The sequence below is a fragment of the Mustela lutreola genome, chromosome 12, assembly GCF_030435805.1.
Source record: "Mustela lutreola isolate mMusLut2 chromosome 12, mMusLut2.pri, whole genome shotgun sequence".
In the NCBI taxonomy this organism is placed as follows: Eukaryota; Metazoa; Chordata; class Mammalia; order Carnivora; family Mustelidae; genus Mustela; species Mustela lutreola.
In genome coordinates, this window is record NC_081301.1 from 724,182 (window position 1) to 743,326 (window position 19,145).

General features: G+C 64.2%; 1 protein-coding gene across 8 annotated transcripts in view; it reads right to left on the reverse strand.

The window, feature by feature from the left end:
- Positions 1-5: 5 nt before the first annotated feature.
- The window catches only part of GRIN1 (glutamate ionotropic receptor NMDA type subunit 1), a 24,446-nt gene continuing 5,306 nt past the window's right edge, over positions 6-19,145 (reverse strand). Inside the window, exons 3-21 of one of the 8 annotated variants that reach the window (XM_059142151.1) lie at positions 18,675-18,851; positions 16,274-16,336; positions 15,406-15,506; positions 10,653-10,774; positions 10,396-10,570; positions 9,051-9,195; positions 8,870-8,953; positions 7,121-7,262; positions 6,904-7,031; positions 6,425-6,589; positions 6,204-6,322; positions 5,975-6,087; positions 5,752-5,900; positions 5,493-5,650; positions 5,047-5,208; positions 4,763-4,872; positions 4,508-4,653; positions 3,157-3,267; positions 6-887 (exon numbers count right to left, since the gene is read on the reverse strand). In XM_059142151.1, coding sequence (XP_058998134.1) covers positions 819-887; positions 3,157-3,267; positions 4,508-4,653; positions 4,763-4,872; positions 5,047-5,208; positions 5,493-5,650; positions 5,752-5,900; positions 5,975-6,087; positions 6,204-6,322; positions 6,425-6,589; positions 6,904-7,031; positions 7,121-7,262; positions 8,870-8,953; positions 9,051-9,195; positions 10,396-10,570; positions 10,653-10,774; positions 15,406-15,506; positions 16,274-16,336; positions 18,675-18,851 — 2,439 coding nt within the window. In that variant the 3' untranslated portion in view covers positions 6-818. Of the gene's footprint in view, positions 1,256-3,156; positions 3,268-4,507; positions 4,654-4,762; positions 4,873-5,046; positions 5,209-5,492; positions 5,651-5,751; positions 5,901-5,974; positions 6,088-6,203; positions 6,323-6,424; positions 6,590-6,903; positions 7,032-7,120; positions 7,263-8,869; positions 8,954-9,050; positions 9,196-10,395; positions 10,571-10,652; positions 10,775-15,405; positions 15,507-16,273; positions 16,337-18,674; positions 18,852-19,145 lie in introns of all 8 variants that reach the window. The other 7 variants (XM_059142150.1, XM_059142152.1, XM_059142154.1 and 4 more) reach the window with 7 other exon arrangements.

Sequence of the window (19,145 nt, forward strand, 5' to 3'; positions counted from 1 at the left end):
TTTCGTGACATTCCTTTAGACATCACCACTGCACAAACCGGGTCGGGGGCAGCGCGCACCGGGCCCCTGGGCGGAGGGGCAGCGCGCGGCTGCGCACGGGCCGCACGGGGAAGGCACGCGCTCGGCACTGGAAGGGCTGGGCCTGTACAAGTCGGAGGGCAGGGCTGAGGACGGTCCCAAGCCAGCGCGTGTGGGGAAGCCTATCCTGGGCTGCAGGCTGGAGGAGGCGGAGAGCTGGTCCGGAGGAAAGGGTCAGAGGCAACGGAGTACCCCAGCGCACCAGTGGGAGGCAGCTGCCTGCTGAGGGTCCGGGTCAGCCCTTGGGGAGGGGCAGGGCCAGCGGGATGGATGCGGGCCGGCGGAGAAGAGGCGAGAAGGGTAAGAAAAGGAGGGGGTGGAGCCGAGGCTGCCCAGAGCAGGCGCTGGAGGCCCCAGGGGACCCAGCCAGGTGGAGCCTTGCACCCCCACTGTGGCTCTGGTAGTGGCTGGGGAAGGTCGGGGCTTCAGTCTCTGCTCCAAGCCCCTCCGGGGCCAGGGTAGCCCCTCTCCCCCACTGCTTAGAGACCCCAGGGCCCCTGCCTCTGCCGGAGTGCCCTGTGGCCCTGCCCAGCCAGCTCAGCTCTGGCCTGTCCTCAGCCGCTCTGGTCCGAGCCTCGGTCCAGCAGGGGCTGCCCGCCAGGCAGCAGGGCGGACAGACAGACGGGAGGCCCAGGGTGGGCAGTCTTGGGCGGGCGGGCTTCCCTCAGGCCTTCCCGAGCAGCAGGACCCATCAGTGTCCTTGGCCGGGCTAACTGGGCAGGTGGGCGCCTCCGGGGGCCTCACACCACGGTGCTGACCGAGGGATCTGAGAGGTTGAGCGTGCCCGTGATATCAGTGGGATGGTACTGCTGCAAAATAGAAATACACAGACAAGGCAGCCCGTTAGCCCCCATGCCCGGGGGCTCGCGCGGGGCCGGGACGGGTGGGCCGGCCAGCCGGCCGACCGGCGGGCGGGCGGGCGCGGCCTGGGGGAGGCTGGGGGGCGCTCCTCCCCCTGACCCCGTCGTGCTCCGGGACTCTGCGTGGGCCGGGCCGCTGTCCCGTCCATCTGTCTGTCTGTCTGCGGGGGAGGGGGGCAGAGGAGGGCGGGCAGGGCGTCTCAGCTCTCCCTATGACGGGCACACATCTGCAGCTGGCCCTCCTCCCTCTCAATAGCGCGTCGCGGCAGCACTGTGTCTTTTTGGTTTTGCAAAGCGCCGCGTCCACCCCCGGTGCTCTATAAATAAGAACCAACAATCAATACCCGCTGGCCCCGCTGGCCGCCAGGGGCCCCAGCCCTGAGCGCCCAGTGCTGCCCTGGCCCAGACCGGCCACAGGACAGGGCCAGAGGATCGTAGCGGCCGGACCGACCCCACCCCTCCCAGCAGAGCCCCCCACCCAGGCCTCCCTCCAAGCAGGTGCCCAGCCTGAAACAGGATGGGAACTGGGTTGCCCTCCCCCACCCAGCCCCTCCAGCTGGCAGCACCCCCAGTCACCCCGACAGGCCAGGTCCAGCCCCACATGCCCCGTGGTATCAGGGCCGGCCTGGGAGATGGTCCCTGGTGCCTGCAGAGGCTCGGGCAGAGTCTGCTGGGATTGTGTCCCCGGAAAGGCACCTCAGAGGTCTCAGAGTTGCACCTGGACCGGCTAAGGGGCATGAGGGTTTTCTTTGGGTCAGGAGATTGCGGAGAATCAAGGATGCCCTCACAAAACAGCCTATGGCCTGTGTGACTTCTGTGCTCCTCTCTGGAAGTGCTATGAGGGTACCCTCTCCCCAGGCCTGCCCACCACTTCCCCTCTCTGGTCTTGGGTCTCTTCCTGAACCCCTTGGCAAGGCCCTGGCTCAGGCTCTGTCCACTTTCTCGGGCCTGTGAAGCCCCAGGCTGTGCTCCCAGCTCCCGGCCCCTCACTCTTCACCTGCCCTCCCAGTGCCAAGCCCCTCCTGGGAAGCAGAGCAGCCAGGCCTCACGGGCCCCTCGCAGGGCACCCTGCAGCCTCGCCCTGGCCTGGGATCATTCTGTGCCAAGCCCTGTCTGTGTCCTGGAGATCTGCCCCCTTTCCAGTGCCCTGTGTGTGTGTGGCTGGGTGGGTGGGTGCAAATCCCGGTTCCACTTCGGAGCATAAGCCGCTGCAGGATGGAGGCCAAGCGGGGCCTTGGACTGCCAGGAGGCCAAGGGCAGTGCTAAGTCTGGGCCGCCCCCTCCCCACCTTGGACCGGGGTGCCCCTAGCCAGTCTGGGTCCATTTTAAGGGCTTTATTCCAAGTGTGCACAGCTGGTGTGGTCACAAGCTGCCCAAGGTAAGAGGCCTCTTCTGATGCCCTGTGGGAAGGGGCTGGAGGGTCAGGAGCTTGTCTCCCTGGAGGGCCCTCCTGCCCGGGAGCCTCAGTGACTCCGGCTCTGCCGGCCGAGGCTCAGCCTGGGATGGGCTCCACCCACTCTGGTGCCTCCCAGTCCCCGCCTGACGGTCCCCTGCGGCTGGGGGCCTGTTCCACTTCCAGGCCCCAGCCGTCCACCCAGATGGAGCCGGCCCGGCCCCCAGCCCCGGCCCACACAGAGACCACATGGAGGGGATGCAACAGGCATGGCTCTGGTGAGACACGTGAGACAGGTGTCTGGGTGGCGGGGCTGGCGGCTAGACAGATGGGCGGATGGGACAGCACAGCCACCCCTCCCTGGGGGTCGCAAGGGGGTAGAGAGGGCAGTGGGCTCCCCTGGGCGAGGCTGGAGAAACGGGTGTAACAGAGAGGTGGTGTGGCCTCCCGACAGGTGAGGAGTCCAGGACCGACTGGCTCTGGGCTCCCGGGGGCCCTGGGCTCAGAGGCCGACTGGCTGACCAACGACATGACACAGCTTCAAGATGGCGCATGGCGTCATGGCAGACCAACGCAGAGACACATGGGGAAAGAGGACCCAGTGAGGGCCAGTGGGAGAAAGGACCCAGAAAGGTCTAGAGAGAGAGTGAAGACCTCGTGTGCTGGGCAAATAGAGATGAAGGCAGAAGGGCCACAGCGGTCAGAGGTGGGGGTGGATGTGATGGTGAGGGTCGGGGAGCGGGCACGCCTGACGCACGGGACACAGACACGGGGGCGGGGCGAGATCAGAGTCGGAGACGTGGGACGGGGCGTTCTTCCCCTTACCGTGTCTTTGGAGGACCTACGTCTCTTGAAGCTGGAAGCCAGGGTGGAGGTGATAGCCCTAAATGTGGCTTTCTTTTTAGGGTCGGGCTCTGCTCTACCACTCTTTCTATCCTAAAATGAATATGTATAAGTGATTAGACAGCTAAGGCTGGCGGCCACACCTGCCCTCGCCTGCTCCTCGGGGGCTGCTGCCCAGCCTGGCCGGCCACTCGGGCCCTCGCTCCTGCCTGCCTCCCTGTGCTGGACAGACGGACCAGCAGCCGAACACGTGCAGCCTCTGCTCCTGCCGGCTCTCGGGCCTGACCTCGCTTATGCTGGGGCTGGGCTTCCGGGGCCGGGGAGTGGGGGCGGGGAGTCCCGTCTGGCTCTCTTCCTGGGAGGTTGGCCGGGCTCCCTGGCTCCTGGGTGACCCTGGATTACAGGTGTCCCAAGGAGGAGGGTCCCCCAAGCACTGGAGGAGTCGCCCCTTGGGCCCTGCCAGCCGTCCTGTCCCCTGAGGGGGACACCAAGATTTAGGAAGGGGCTAGGGGGCCAAGGCAGGCGGCAAGATGAACTGGAGAGAAAGATGCAGGCAGCTTCCGGTCCTGGCCTGGGGTCTGATGGCCAGGATGGCCCTGTGCCAGCTGGTGAGAGCCGTGACCAGGTCCCAAGAGCAAGAGTCGGCAGATGAGAGGTTTGGGGCTCCAGCAACCCGTCCCCCCGTGGCCCTCCCTCTCTGAATGTCAACTTCATCCCCGGACACAGGCTCTGGGGAGGCGCCCAGAGAAAGAGAAGAGATGAAGGAAGCCAGAACTGGGCTGTGTGGCATGAGCCCACAGGCCCGCACAGGCCCCAGTGCCTGCCCTATCCTGGAGGAGCTGGGGCTGCCCCACGGGCAACCTGTTTCCTGCTGGCAGCAAGTTCCCACAGACACGGCCTGGGGTGCCGGGCAGGGCCAGCTGGCCCGATTCAGGCTGGAGTCATGGAGCACAGAATACAGCAGGGCAGCAGGGAAGGGGGTCCCTGGCGGGTGCCGAGGAGAGGCATGGGGCGGCGAGGGCAGAATATGTCTTGGACTCACGTGCTACACCCAGGTGGGTCCCTGTCTTACCCTGCCTCAGTTTGCCTTCCTAGAATGGGTGCCGGCGGGCGACTCTGGAGACAGAGGGGCCAGGCGGAGGCTCGGCGCCGGGCTTTGCAGGGGGCCGCCACCTGCGGGTGGCCCCCCAGCAACGCTGCCCCGGGCTGTGGCTCCGGTCCTGCCCGCACGGGCTCCGGGGAGCCTGAGCCAGGGCTCCGGCCTGTGGGATGGAGGAGGGCCGGGGCCGGGCCGGGCCGTGGGCACCAGGCCTCGGAGGGTGGCGTGTCCTACCTGCAGGTTCTTCCTCCACACGTTCACGGCTGCAAAGGCCAGCTGCATCTGCTTTCGGCGAGCGTCCTTGTGTCGCTTGTAGGCGATCTCAATGAAGATCAGAAAGATCCCAGCCACGATGCCCCCAGCCACCAGCATGAAGACCCCTGTGGGCCAGGAGCCAGCACCTCAGCCGTTGGCTGGCCGGTCTGTGGGCCCCTTGGAGAGCCCTGCCAGTGTCAGCAGGGGCGCCGAGGGACATGGGGAGAAACCCACCTGCCATGTTCTCAAAGGTGAGGGTGGCAGGGGCATTGCTGCGAGAGTCACACTCCTGGTACCGCACCCACGTCTTATCCAGATCCTCCATGAAGCCGTTCTCGTGGGACCTGGGAGGGGGCGTCCTGGAGTGGGCCGCGCACCAGGGCTGGGGCCTGGACCCCGGTGCGGGAGGCAGCGTCTGCGTGTCCCAGTGGTAGGGTCTGGCTCTGGGGAGGGTTAGCCTCCGGTGGGAGCCTCTTGGGGAAGGGGGAAGGGCAGTAGGCTGCGGGTAGGACACTCACTTGAGGATGGACAGGGAGACGTTCTGCTTCCAGGGGCTGTCCTTGCGCATGCCAATGCCAAAGCCCGAGCGAAAGAACAGCTCGCCGGTGGTCACTAGGTCGCACTTCTGTGAGGCCTCAAACTCCAGCACCGCCGAGTCCCAGATGAAGGCATGAAGCTTGCTGTGGGTGGGGCTGGGGTCACAGCGGCCCCGCACGATCGGGCTACCCTCGCCTCTGCACCTTGTCTTCCTTCGTCCTGCCCACCCAGGAGCCTCACCTCGATCTCCATCCTGTGCTTCCCATCCGGCCTGGACACTCCACTTCCCAGTAGGGTTGGACGCCCCTCCCCTGCCCCTCCCCCCTCACTTGTCCCACACACCCATCCCCCAGTTTGTGATGCCTGTCTGGCCCCCTCCCTTGTTCCACCCGTCTGTCCCCCCAGCGTCCTGCCCATCCCCCCTCACTTGTCCCGCACGGCCTGGATGGCCTCCGCAGCGCTCTCATAGTTGTGCTTCTCCATGTGTCGGTACATGGTGCTCAGCTCCACCTGCCGCCGGAAGTAGATGTCCACCGAGCTCTGCTTCACCGTCGCATAGATGAACTTGTCGGAGGGGTTCCTCAGCTGCAGGGTTCGAGGGCAGGCTTCAGGGCTGCTCCTGGGGCCCAGCCAAGGCAGAGCTCCGCTGACCTCACGCTTCCCGCCCCCTGTGGGCCAGGCCTCACCCGTGGATCGTTGATACCCGTGATGCGCTCCTCCGGCCGGTCCAGCACCAGGAAGGCCGCCAGGTTGGCTGTGTAGGAGGCCACAATGATCATGGCGAAGCCGGCCCACACCATGCCCAGGATGCGCGCTGAGAAGCTTCGGGGGGCACCTGCAGGCAGAAGAAGGTCAGCTCCTGGCCAGTGTGAAGGGGCAGAGCCGGAGCCAGCCGGTGCGTGGCCTCACCTTCCCCAATACCGGAGTTGAGCAGAACGCCCCAGGAGAACCACATGGCCGAAGACAGGGTCAGCGCGTCTTCCTCCTCCTCTTCACTATTCACCTTGAACCGGCCAAAGGGGCTGCGGGGCACAGAGGGCAGGCGGGAGAGGGCGGCAGGGACAGCCCTGCCCCGCCTCCTCGCCCCGCTCTGCCCGCCCCCCAAGTTGGAGGTGTCTGGCCCCCGGGCCACGCTCACCTGAAGCGGTCCAGCAGGTACAGCATCACGGCCACCACGTGCACCGACAGCCCCACCAGCAGCCACAGCGTGCTCTGGAATGGCTGCATGAACGAGTCCAGCGTGCTGCGGGGGATCTCCTGCAGGTGGACAGGCTGTCAGCGGCCCCCCACCCCCTGCCCCGAGCTCACCTAGGACCTCCTCTCGCCCCGCGCCGCTCAGCCCCGCCGGGTCCTGCCCACCTTCTTCACCAGAATGGTCAGGCCCTGGTACTTGAAGGGCTTGGAGAACTCGATGTACTGTGCACGCTCGTTGTTGATGGTCAGCGGCGCCACGATCATGTCCGCCTGCCCGCTGAGCAGCTCGCCCATCATCCCATTCCACTCCTTCTTGTTGCTGTTGTTCACCTGTGGGGCGACACCGCCGGTGGGCGCGCGGCCGCCATCAGTCCCGCTCCAGCGACCCGCACCCGCCGCAGCACGACTCTGGGGTCCACCCACTCCAGACCCCACCCCAGTCCGCGGGGCCCGCCCATTCCCGCCCCACCCGCGCCCGCAGGCCCCGCCCATCCCCACCCCAGTCCGCGGGCCCCGCCCATCCCCGCCCCACCCCGTCCCCCGGGCCCCGCCCACCCCAGGCCCTGCCCACCCCAGGCCCTGTCCCTAGCCAGACTGCGTCCCCTCGGACCCGTCCCTCGGGGCACCCAGCAATCCACGCGTACCCGCTCTTGCGTGCCGAACTTGCCATCAGCCACCAGGTGCACCTCGTAGGTGAAGTTCATGGTCCGCGCCAGCTTGATGAGCAGATCGATGCAGAAGCCGTAGCAGCACTGAGGCACAGTGTGGCGAGCTACAGGGGCCAACAGAGGCCATCATCGCTGGGCTCCCGGTTCCCCCGCCCCGCGCCGCCCCGCCCCCGCGCCCGCGCCCCGCGCTCACGGCTGCCTGGCGACGTGTCGTTGGGCCCAGTGCAGATCACTTTCTTGACCGGGTCCCCATTGACGGTGAACCCCTCCTTGCATGTCCCGTCGCTCAGCGTGGGCTTGACGTACACAAAAGGCTCCTGGTGGATCGTCACAATCTGGAGGGCGGAGGGGAGGGAGAAGACCCAGCCTGGACCACTCCCGCTAAGCTCCCAGATTGCCCTGGATCCCTCACCTCCAGCCGCTGCCCCTCCTGCCCCTTGTCTTCCGTGGTCACCGTCAGCGACACCTGCCTGCTGTCCCCGGGAGGGTCCCCGGACTACTCAGCGTTTAGAAGGCACGTGGCCTCCTGAAACACTGTCCCCTCTTCTTGGCCACTTGTCTTTGGGGTATTGACTTAGGCATCAATCCCTCCGTCAGACTCTGCTGGAATGCCCAGCCTGCCCAGCACCTTCTCTGATTTCTCAGAGATGAAAAACTCCCTGTCCTAACCCAGGGCACCCATCCTTCCCCCCACTGCCCACCATGAGGACAGGGGCCATGTGTGGCATCCACTCCGAATCTGCACAGGACCCCCGGCCCTACAAGGATCACCCTTGTCGGATCACCTGGTCCCTCCTGGCCCTCAGCCTCCACAGCAGAGGGAGGGAGGGAGAAGCAGCTTTGCTGCTTTCCTCTTTCCTCTACAGTCACTGTGCTCTCTCCTGTAGCTTGTCTCAACCCAGGGCCCCCTTGAGGCTCATGCTGGGGTTCTCTCTTCCTGTCTTTCACGGGCCCAGACCCTGGAGGTGAGGACACAGGAGGGCTGACGAGGGCCCCAGAAGAGGTGATGTTGGAATTGGGTATATAGAGTAGGCAGGGTCAGTCTGAGGGGGACGGTCTCGTGGCACACGGGGGTCTGCAGGGATGGGCTGTTCACAGTCTCGGCCGCAAGGGCAGCTTTTGACATTCCCCTTCTGCAGACTGGGAGCACTGGGAGGAGCTTATTGCTTTTAAACTTTCATCATGTTTTTCTTTAAAAAAATGTTTTTCTATCATAAAAGCAATACATGTTTGTGGTTTTAAAAAATTGGTGTGTGTAAAGCCATCTGCATCTGGCCGGCTGAACGGGCCCATCCGGCCATCACTGGGCTCCTACTCTCAGACTTTTCAATACGGAGTATCCACCTGCTTCAGAGAAGACAACTCTGCCTGCCATGAACGGGGGACGACCCCACGGAGCAAGGAAGGGAAATCTTGAGGGGAAAGGCAGCCAAAGAGGGGCTCCCAGACGCCCAGGGAGAGAGCCAAGGGGGGAACAGCCTGCTATGGGGAATGGCCAGGCAGTGGGGGACAGGGTCAAAAGGACAGCTCGACCGGGTCCCAACGGGAGGCTGTGAAGCCTGGGGACCCAGGTGATGAGAGCCACCCAGAAGAGGGATGAGGGGCACGGAAGTAGCATCTCAAGACCCAGGACTCAGGACGGAGAGTGCGGGAGCCAGAGTCCACTGAAGAGCCACCGCGTGGCCTCTGTCCCCACCAGCGCCTCCCCAGGAGAGCCCGTCCCACAGGCCTCCCCGACTTAAGTGGAGAACCCGTGGGGCTCTCTCCTCCCTCTCCTCCCTGTTCCTCTGTGGTGCCGGGTGTGGGCGACCGCAGCCGGGTGCCTGCCATTCCCCACTTCCTTCAGTCACTGTCGCTGGCCTGACGGTCCCCTCCTCTGGGCCCGAGGAGCTGGCTGGAGAGTCGGGCTGTGGACCCTGGCACAGAGCGGCAGACTGCCCACCTTCAGCCTGGTGGACATCTGGTACCCTCGGGGCTTCTCTGTCTCTCCACCCGGCCAGATGATCTTCCTGTCGTTGGGGATGACCTGGGGGTGGGAGTATGAGATGGAGGGTGGCCGCGCAGGGGTCTTGGCCCCAGGACCCTAAGGCCCCAGCCCCCACCCCCTCATGACCCCCACCTACGTGGGTGCCATTGTAGACGCCCACTTGCACCAGCTTGCGGTTCTGCAGGTTCATGATGCTGTAGTTCGCGAACTTCCGGTCCCCATCCTCATTGAACTCCACTCGGCCGGTCACCCCGTCAGCATACTTGGAAGACATCAGCACTCTGCAGGGGGGCGGCGTGGGCAGACTTATCAGCAAAGCTCCTCTCCCTGGCCTTCTGAGCCCGAGCCCCTTCTTCTGCCTCAATCCCAAGAAGAAAAGATCAGCGGGCGTCAGACCCTCATGCTGGGCATCTGGTGGACGGCATGCCCGGCTGTCAGCACCGATGGATGACACAGCTATGGTCGCCCAGCGACTCCTGAGCGCCAGACCCTACTGGAGGGCTTTCTGCAGGGTGGGATGTTCCCTCCCAGCAGCCACCCTTGCTTCTCAAACGAGGAGGCGTAAGCTCAGCTAGGAGCCAGTAGCCTGTTCACCAGCAAATGGGGGAGGAAGGGCTGAGGTCCCGTCTTGTGTGTGTGCCACACGCCTCTGAGTCTGTGCACACATCACATGCTGCAGAGACCTGCGGTGGCATGTGTGCTCCTGTCGTGGGCCTCAGAACTGTGTTCTGCACATGCTGCTCAGTGTTTGCAGCCGGTGGTGGTGGTGGTGGTGGCGGCGTCTGGTGATGGGCAGAGCGGCATAGTGTCCAGGACGCTGAGAGTTAATTCCTGCCCCCTGTGGCCATCCACTTGGGCATCTGGCCAACCCTGGCTCTCTACAGGCTTGGGTTCCATCCTGGGGGCCTCCTTTGTCTGATCTGCTGGGCCCTTGGAAGCCCCCTGTCCCCCCCTGGAGCAGGAGCTTCCTCCCAAGGGTTGTCAGCCAGGGTGGGTCGCAGGTTTGGCCGCAGAGTTAAAAGGCGGGGCCGGGAGCAGTGGAGGCAGCCGCGACCGCACTGACCTCCGAGGCGTTCATGTCAGAGTCGGAATGAGGCGGGCGATTAGCACAGTGGAGGCGGGGGTGGAAGAGAGTTGAGGGAAGAGGAGGGAAGTGAGGAAGACGACCCGGGTGCCTGGGGGGCTCAGTGGGTTAAAGCCTCTGTCTTTGGCTCGGGTCATGGTCTCAGGGTCCTGGGATCGAGCCCCGCATCGGGGTCTCTGCTCCGCGGGGAGCCTGCTTCCTCCTGCCTCTCTACCTACTTGTGATCTCTCTCTGTCAAATAAATAAATAAAATCTTAAAAAAAAAAAAAAAAGAGGACTGCCTCCGTGGGGTGTCCGCAGCGGGACCACCGGCCCGCCTCCGGAGAGGCCCCGCCCACCCAGGAGAGGCCCCGCCCACCCAGGAGAGGCCCGCCCACCCAGGAGAGGCCCCGCCCACCTCTTGAAGAGCGGCCCGGTCTTCCAGATGTTGGTGTTGCCCACGCAGCCGCGGGGCGGGTCGGTGATGTTCTCCTTCTCCAGCAGCTCGTGCACTGCCTGGGCCACCACGCCCACCGCGTCGCTAATGTGTGCGGACTCGTTCTTGCCGTTGATGAGCTGCAGTCCGATGATGCCTGGGGCCGGGGTGGTGGGCTTAGAGTCCGCGGGACGCCCGGACGCCCGGCCCACCCGGACCCGGAGAGGCCCCGCACTCACCGTCCGGGGCGTAGCGCAGAGCGTTCCCTGAGATCTCGCGCTCCCCCACCAGCCACACGTACCCGGAGCCCGTCATGTTCAGCATCGCGGCTGCGCGGTACACGGTGGCAGCATCGTCCTCGCTGTGGGGCAGAGCGGGGTGACGGGCCAGGACTCTAGCCTTTCCCCACCGGGCCTGGGGCTGCTCTCAGTTCGCACGTTCTCTTCTGGAGTCTGGGCGCCCCCCCAGGCCCTCCCCCAGCTATGCCCTTGCCTGGAAATAGGCCTGGAGACACTGCAGAGGTGACAGGCCCAGCACCACCGCCACCTCCAGCCCTCCCTGCGTCCAGTGATGGTGCAGAGGGACCAGTACCAGCCTGCATCGCCAGCCCACACCTGGGCCGGGAGACCCCCCCCTTCCCCGCCCACAACAGCGGGAAGGGGAGGGGGAGGGGGGTGGGGCCCAGACCCCCAGAGTTTCTAGCCTCTCTTGCTGGCCTCCTGCCTTGGGGAGCAGGGTCAGGAGTCATTGCAGATTGCCCATTGGTCACCAGGTGCCAGGCCCTGCTCTGAGCACTTTACAGACTCTCATATTTACCGTGACGTCCCCATGCAGCGGGAACAGTGCTCTCCCTGTGGGTCTGTGTGTGCACAGCCACCCCAGAATCCATGCTCCTGCGCCCTCCTGGACAAGCTGTGCGCCCTCTGGCTCCCCCACACATGCCGGACAAGGGGCCAGGCATGCTCCAGGTTCATCCGATGGGGGTGGGACCCCGTGCCGAGAACTGCCCTCCCCCAGGGCAGCGAGAGCCACTGCCCCCGCTCAGGAGGCTGCCCAGAGCCAGGTGCCAGCAGGATGAAGGGCGGGGCCTGGCCTTGGAGGCAAATGTGATCCTGAGCTCTGCTCTCGGGGTGATTCCCTGTGCACCTGGTCCTCGTAGGCTCTCGTTGGAACATCAGGACAAGCATCCTGGGTCTGGTGGAGCTATGGGGGCCCCTGGGGTTCCTGCCCCTGCTCCTACCCTCCCTTCTCTGCCAGTCTGGACCCAGCCCCAGATGGGTCTAGAACACAGCTGACATTTGCTACTGCAGGGCCCAGAGGGGTTGGGCAGACCGTCTGAGTGTTGGGTTATTTTCACAATGACTGACCCTGGAAACTGAGGCAGCTCTAGACTCCCTAAGGGGTCTGCTCCCAATTTTCTCAAGGGTTAGCCAGCGAGAAAATGCAGACCTTCCGTGCTCCCTCTACATGACATGCTCCTGTCAGATGTAAGCCACACACAGAGAGGTGCCCCGGGCGGCACCACCCCCGTGACCAAGGACAGCCTCCAGCCTGGAGGCCCAGCGAAGCCAGCACTGTGTCTGCAGGGGCACAGGCAGCCCACTGGAGCTGGCAGAGAAGCCCGTCTGCACGACACCTTCAAGTCTGCAACATCTGGCTGAGCGGACTGGGCGCATGCCTGGGCTTGTGTCTGTGTGAATCGCGATCACTGGTAAAAAGTTGTAGGCAAAACCCTGATCATCCCATCAGTCTGAGGGAAGCAATCAGTGCCAGAAAAGACAATCTCCGGAAGGTAAGAATGAACTTTGAGAGATGAACTCTCTGCCCTCCGTAGAAAATTGCTCAAAAATTAGGACTGGCTTGTGAGGTCTCTCCAGAATGTGCTCTCAACGGCCTCACGAAAGCAGAGCCAATGTGTCAGGGGAGCACCAGGGCCAAGGAGACCTGCGCATGCTGCCCGCTAGCCTCCCTGGCTCCTGGGGACCTGGGAATGTGGGCAGCCCAGGGCCCTCTGTCACCTCTATTCCCAGGAGCCAGCTGTGAGGGGAGGGGTCCCTTCCAGTCTTAACATCCAGGGAGGAGCCTCATGTGGACGCAAGAGGGGCCTTGGCAGCTGTGCGGCTGGTGTGTGTGCTCGGCCTTGTTGACAGTGTCAGTACACGTGTGGGGCAGGTGTGTGCACACAGTGTGGCGCATATGTGGCGTGTGTATGTATGCGTGACCACACAGTGCACCGTGCATGTACATATGCGTGTGGCATGTGCACGTGTGTAGAAGTGTGCACTGGTCTGTGTAGAAGTGTGTGTGGTGTACGCCGTGTTGTGCCTCTATGCGCACGGATAGTGTGTGTGTGCATGTGTGTGACTATCTCGGTGCATATATGTATGGTACAATGTGTACGTGTGTGGACGCTTGACATGTATTGTGCATGGTGTGTACATGGTGTTTGCACGTGTGTGGGTGTGTACACAAGCAGTGTATGTGTGAGTGTGTGAGTGTGCTGTGTGCCTCTGGGCACGTGCACACAGGTTCATTTAGGCGTGTGTTCATGTGTGTCATGTGCATGTGATACGTGTGTGCACGTGTGTCGTGTTTGTGTGCATGTATGTGCATGTGATGTGTGCGTCGTGTGCATGTGATACATATGTGCACACGTGTCGTCTTTGTGTGTGCATGTGTGTGCATGTGATGTGTGTACGTGTGCCATGTTCATGTGTGTGCATGTGAGGTATGTGCTGTGCGCGTGTGATGTGTGTGTCATGTGCGTGTGATGTGTGTGTACCATGTGCATGTGATGCATGTGTGCACGCGTGTCATGTTTGTGTGTGCATGTGATGTGCGTGCGTGTGTCGTGTTCGCGTGTGTGCATATGAGGTATGTGCCATGCGTGTGTGCCGTGTGCATGTGATGTGTGTGTGCCGTGTTCATGTGATGCACGTGTGCACGTGTGTCGTGTTTGTGTGTGCATATGTGTGCATGTGGTGCGTGTGCATGTATCGTGTTCATGTGTGTATGCATGTGAGGTATGTGCCGCACATGTGTGTCGTGTGCATGTGATGCGTGTGTATCATGTGCATGTGATGCGCGTGTGCACGTGTGTCATGTTTGTGTGTGCACGTGATGTGTGTCGTGTCGTGTGTGTGTGCATGTGAGGTATGTGCTGTGTGCGTGTGATGTGTGTGTCATGTGCGTGTAATGTGTGTGTACCATGTGCATGTGATGCATGTGTGCACATGTGTCATGTTTGTGTGTGCATGTGATGTGTGTGCGTGTGTCATGTTCGTGTGTGTGTGCATGTGAGGTATGTGTCATGCATGTGTGCCATGTGCATGTGATGCGTGTGTGCTCTGTGCATTCGTTTATGTGGTGCAGACAGAGTCCGTGTGTGTGTTTCCGTGTGTGCAGCTGGCAGACAGGACCACGTGGCCTGCCCCAGACGGAACTTTTCGCTGGATCCACCCCTGCCAAAGCTGTCCTTGAGCCTGGGGGCCGGCAACGCACGGCAGGCCTCGGGGGGGCAGTGAGGCACTCGGGGGCTTGGCAGTGAGGCATGGGACACTACAGAGCAAGGAAAACAGCCGAGAAAGTGGCCAGCCCTCTGCTGGGACCTGGGCGCAGCGGGGAGTCTGCAGATGGCTGTTGCCCGTGGCTTTCCGGCCGTGTCCTGGCGGCCACTCCGCTGATAAGGGGAGGGCTGAGTGGGTCTAGTTCAACGTGACCTCACCCTTCGTACAAGCGCCCAATGGCTGGACATCTATGTTTGGCATGAGTTCCTCGGGTCACTCTGTCCTGGTTGAAGGGGCATGCTGGTAGTCAGCTGACCGTCCGTTTGCCCATCTGTCTGTCTGCTGGTCCGCTCACCTGCCCATCCTTTGATCTCGCCAAATCCCCTGAACCTCTCTCAAGCCCCATGATGAATGAGGGGGTAGAAGCCAATTGGGAAATCAAACGGGAAGATCTGCTGGGGCTCTCCCTGTGGGCTCCTTCTGGGCAGGGCTTGCCCTGGGAGGGAGGGGGCAGCCCCCTGACCTTGCCTGGGCCTGTCCCTACACCTTTCTCGGAGTCCTCCCCCCAGTGCCCAGGGTCGGGTGGTTGGCAGGAGCCCGGGTCCTCCAGGGGCAGACGGGATGAGCTCCCAGCCGTGGTAAGCACGGAGCTCGCCGCCGTCTAGCCCACGGAGCCTTCGGGGATCGCCCCCCACCCCAGCACCAGGAGGCGGGGCACCGGGCTCTGTGTCACGGGTTTGTTGACTGAATGTCCGCACGGACACCTGCTGCGACTCAGAGGACTGCTTCCTTCTTGTGGCCTGGCGGACAGCAGCATTTGGGGAACACTCCTCTGGGCCAGTGACCCTATTTTTCTCTCCACTCTGTTGGGAGTCTAGGGGCACTTCTGGGAAAGGGCAGACTGTGGTGTGTCCCTGTGGGCCCTCCTGGCTCTTCCTTTTTCTAGTCCAGGGGCCTGGATGTCCCCTTCCCAGGGGGAACTTAGCCATTTACAGAGAGACTTTTGCTGGGGTCTCATTTCCAAGGTCAACCTGGGGGTCAGGTCCTGGCTGGCTGCAGCCTGGTCTCCACAGGTCCCTAACCGGTTCCCTTTTCCTACTGCCCACTCCAGCCGCTCCAATCCTTCCGTCCTAGCACTCTGGCTCTCTCCCTGCTGTGGCCTCCCCTGGGTTCACCTGCACACCCACATGTCCCTTCCCCGGCGTTTGCCTCTGAGCCCAGCGGTGTCATCTCTCTCCCTCTGGACCATGTTTGCGTTCGGAGAGCAGGGACTCGTCCATCTTCCACCTCAGAGTGACCAGGAGGAGGACGGGCGGACACGGGGAGGGCATTGCATCCACGGGGTCTCCAGGTGTCCGTGGGGGGAGGGGCGTGGGGCGGCTCTCCTCGGCCATGGCACTCGGGAAGCTGAAACTCAGCATCAGCCCCACAGTGCCCCAGGCCAGGGCCGGGCCTGGGTGAAGTAGGGGGCGGGGCCCAGCCTCACCTGGCGGAGAGGATGATGACCCGGGCCTCCAGCTCTCGTGCCTCCATCAGCAGGGCCGTCACGTTCTTGGTCCCCGGGTCGAACTGCAGCACCTTCTCCGCCTGCGGTGTGAGCGGGAGTGTTAGCAGGCGGCCGGGGCAGGGCCCAGGGCCTCAGGGGCGAGAGGCGGCTGTGGCTGCTAGGAGCCCAGAGACAGCTTAGCTAGGCCACCGCGGCCCGCACCTGTCACCTGCACTGTGCACCTGCCTGCCTGGCTCCTGCCTGGCCTGGCCTGGCCTCGCGTGCTGTCCTTCTTCGGCCTGCTCGCTCTCCTGCACTCACTCCAGCTCTCCTGTCCTCACTTGTGCACTGAGCATGCAAGCGGAGGTGGGCCGAGACTCAGAGGATGCGTGCAGCGGACAGGAAACAGAAAAGAGTTTTGGAATGCAACCGGGAGCAGAGATAGGGCCGACTTTTCCAAAACCACGGGAGGTCCTCTCGGGCCGACCCTGCAGGCCCCTGCGGGAGCAGCTGGACCGACAGGGGCAGGCGGGCGGCTGGGTGGGCGGGTGCCCTCCTGGGTTCCTGGAGGAAGCCCTGGGGGTCCCGGAGATTCGCATGCACTTCCCGGAGAGCGGCTCCTCCTGCGGCCAGCCGTGCCTGCTTCTCGGGGCAGGCCAGGGCTGAGGCCGCGGTGGGCGGGCCGCGGGCACCCAGGCGGCCTGCTCCTGCCCTGTCCTGCCTGCGGCTGCCTGCCTCACGACCTCACTCTCCTCAAGGCTCAGGCCCGCGGCGCGGCGCAGACGGGCCAACAGCGGCCCCGTGGCCGAGGCGCCGGAGGCCAGGGCTCCCTAGTCGGTGGGTGGCGTGCACGTCCATGCATATATACCTTGGGTCCGCGCTTGTTGTCATAGGACAGTTGGTCGAGGTTTTCATAGTTCCTTTTTTTACTCTGATGAATAATGTGCACAGAGAAAATATGCAGACACAGAAGAAGATTATAAACGGTTGAAAATGACGGCGCTAAAGCAACCACACCACCTCCTCGGCGCGTGTGCAGACGGGCACATACCTGGAGCTCGCAAACACCGCGGCCCGGGCAGGGCTGGGGGCCGGGGCACTGGGGACGGGGGGGCCGGGCCGCTGGGGCTCCCGGCTGCGGAGCTGTGCTCTCAGAAAAGGTCACACTTGGGAGGAAGGGCACCCTGTCTGTCCCAATACCAACGAGTCCCTCTGGGGCCCCACGTGCCCCCCCCAGCCCCTGCCATGCACCTGCCCTGCAGTCCCCGCAGTACCAGGCCCACCCGGGCAGTCCTGCATGGGGGTGACAGTGCCTCCCTCACGCCCTGTCCCCTGGGTCCCTCCTCCCTTGTCTCCCCCTAGAGGCCCAGGTGCCTGTTCTCACTGACGGGCATGGGTACACCTGTCGGCCCACGTGTGCACGCGAGAGTGAGTGTGACAGGGTTGTGTGTGTGCACCTGTGCGCACAGGGTGGTGTGCATCTGTGGGCATCTGTGTGAAAGTCTACACAAGGTTTTTGGTGGGGAGATGAGGGCCAGGGCACACTCGTGTGCGTGTGCATGTGTGGGCAGGCACATGTGGCAGCATGTGTGCAGGCACGTGTGTGGGTGTATGCAAGCATGTGTGTGGAGACGTGTGTAGGCACATGTGTGCATTGAGGACACGTGTGCAAGCAGGTGTATGGGCACATTGTAGGCATGTGTGTGCATGTGTGTGCAAGTATGTAGGTGCGCATGTACATGGGGATACAGGTGTGCGAGCATGTGTGCAGGCACGTGTGTGTGTGTGTGTGTGTGAGCCGGGGCATGGGTGGGCCCATGTGTGAGTTGGTGGCTGAGTGTGTCTGTGGGCTCCAGGCCCGTGGGCTCGTGCAGGTGCAGTCTCTGGCTGGGGAGGGTATGACGTGGGAGGGTCGTCTTGGGAATAGCACATCCCTGCAAGAGTGAGTGCACATGGGTAGGGGAGCACGGACATGGCTGGTAAGCATGTGAGTGAGCGTGTGCAGCCTCCGGTGGGCCTGCCAGGAGGGGCCTCGGCCTGCCAGGCACTGGGAGATGCTGTCTTGGGAGGTATGAGGGCCCTTGGCACTGATAGTCAGCCCTCCCTCTTAGACTCCGACAATCTCCCCCCGCGGGGGCCCCCCCAGGACCCTCTGAGTCTGCCCTCTGGCTTCACCCACCCAAGCCGGTGCCCTCGACTCCCTTCAGGGGCCTATGGGGGCCTGGGGTGGGCACTAAGTTGGTTGAAGCCAGCTCTGACTTCAGGGACAGAACATGCTCCCCGCCAGCCCCTCGGTCTGGCCTCCCCGCCCGCCGCAGCCTAGGCCTCCCCCCGCTCTTCCCCGTCCTAACTGAGGGCCGTGGCCCTGGGGTTGAGGGCTCAGGGCTCCGGCCTACGTGAAGGCGGGACCCTGGGCCTCCTCAAGCGGGCCATGGGGGCGGGCACGGAAGGGGCCGGGGGTCACCTGGACCCCCCCCATAAATTGCTCCTCTGCTCCCTCTGCGCTCCCCCAGAGTGGGGGCCGGGCTGGGGCTGTTGCTGAGTGTATCCAGAGCCGGGAGGGAGCCCAGCCTCACGAGGGGAGGGGGGGCGACAGCCTCGGGGCTCAGTCAGGGGAGTGGAAGCCTGAAGGGGGCAGAGCCCAGGCCGAGGGGAGGGGGCGGCAGGTGTCGGTGGATGAGCTCTGGTGAGGACAATGGGCGGCTGAGGGGGGGAGGTGGCCGGGGAGGGGAGGTCGTGGAGTGCGGGGAGGGAGAGTACGGGCTCCTTTGGGGGAGGGGCACGACGCACGATTGCGGCGGCCCTAAGGCCAGCGGGGCTGGGGGGGCGGGGGAAAAGGGAGAGGGGCGGGTAGGGGGCGGGGCCACACGGGGCGGCGCCGGCGGGGGGGGGAGGTACTGCGTGGGGGATGGGGGGCGGACGTGGGCGGGGCCGGGGCGGGGTCGGGGGCTGGGTGCGGGGCGGGCCCCGCAGCCCCGTGCGGAGGGGTGCGGCGGCGGGCGGGGTGGGGTGTTTGCGGAGCTCCAGGTGGTCCTGCCCTCGCCCCGCAGGGACTGACACGAAGGAGATTCGGACTAATGGCAAAGCGAGTGAAATGAGCCGAGAACAGGCCGGGGCGGGCGCTCGCCAGACGTGGTGGTGCTGACCATGCACGATGGAAAGAGAGGGTGTCACACACGGGCCACAGACACAGGCCGGCGGCTCCTGCTCCTGCCGCCGCGGCGCCTCGGCGGCTCCTGCTGCGCCGCCCGCCCGCCGCCCGGGCTCACCTTGGACTCGCGCTCCTCCAGCAGCGTCTCCAGGCGCTTCTGCGCGGCCCTGCCCTCGTGGTCGTCGCTGACCAGGAGGATGACGTGGTTCCAGCTGTACACGCGCATCATCTCGAACCACACGCTAGACTGGTGGGAGTAGGGCGGCACGGTGCGGAGGAAGCTCAGGTGGATGCTCTGCGGGGACAGGGGGCGGGGCTGAGGGGCTCTGCGGGGACGGGGGCTCGCGGGGGGGGGGCGCTCTCCCCACCGAGCAGACCCCACACCCAGGGGACCCTGCCTCCTCCTAGCTCTACCCTCACAGCACCCTGGACACCTGTCAGAGTCAGGGACCCTGCCCCCACTGCTGCCTCCCCCCACGCCCTCTGGTCTGAGAAACGGCAGCTCCCCGCGGCTCCTGACAGACATGAGGTCCCCGGGACTGTCCCCAGGACTGTCCCCGGGATGCGCTCCCCTGCTCCCTGGTGGCCT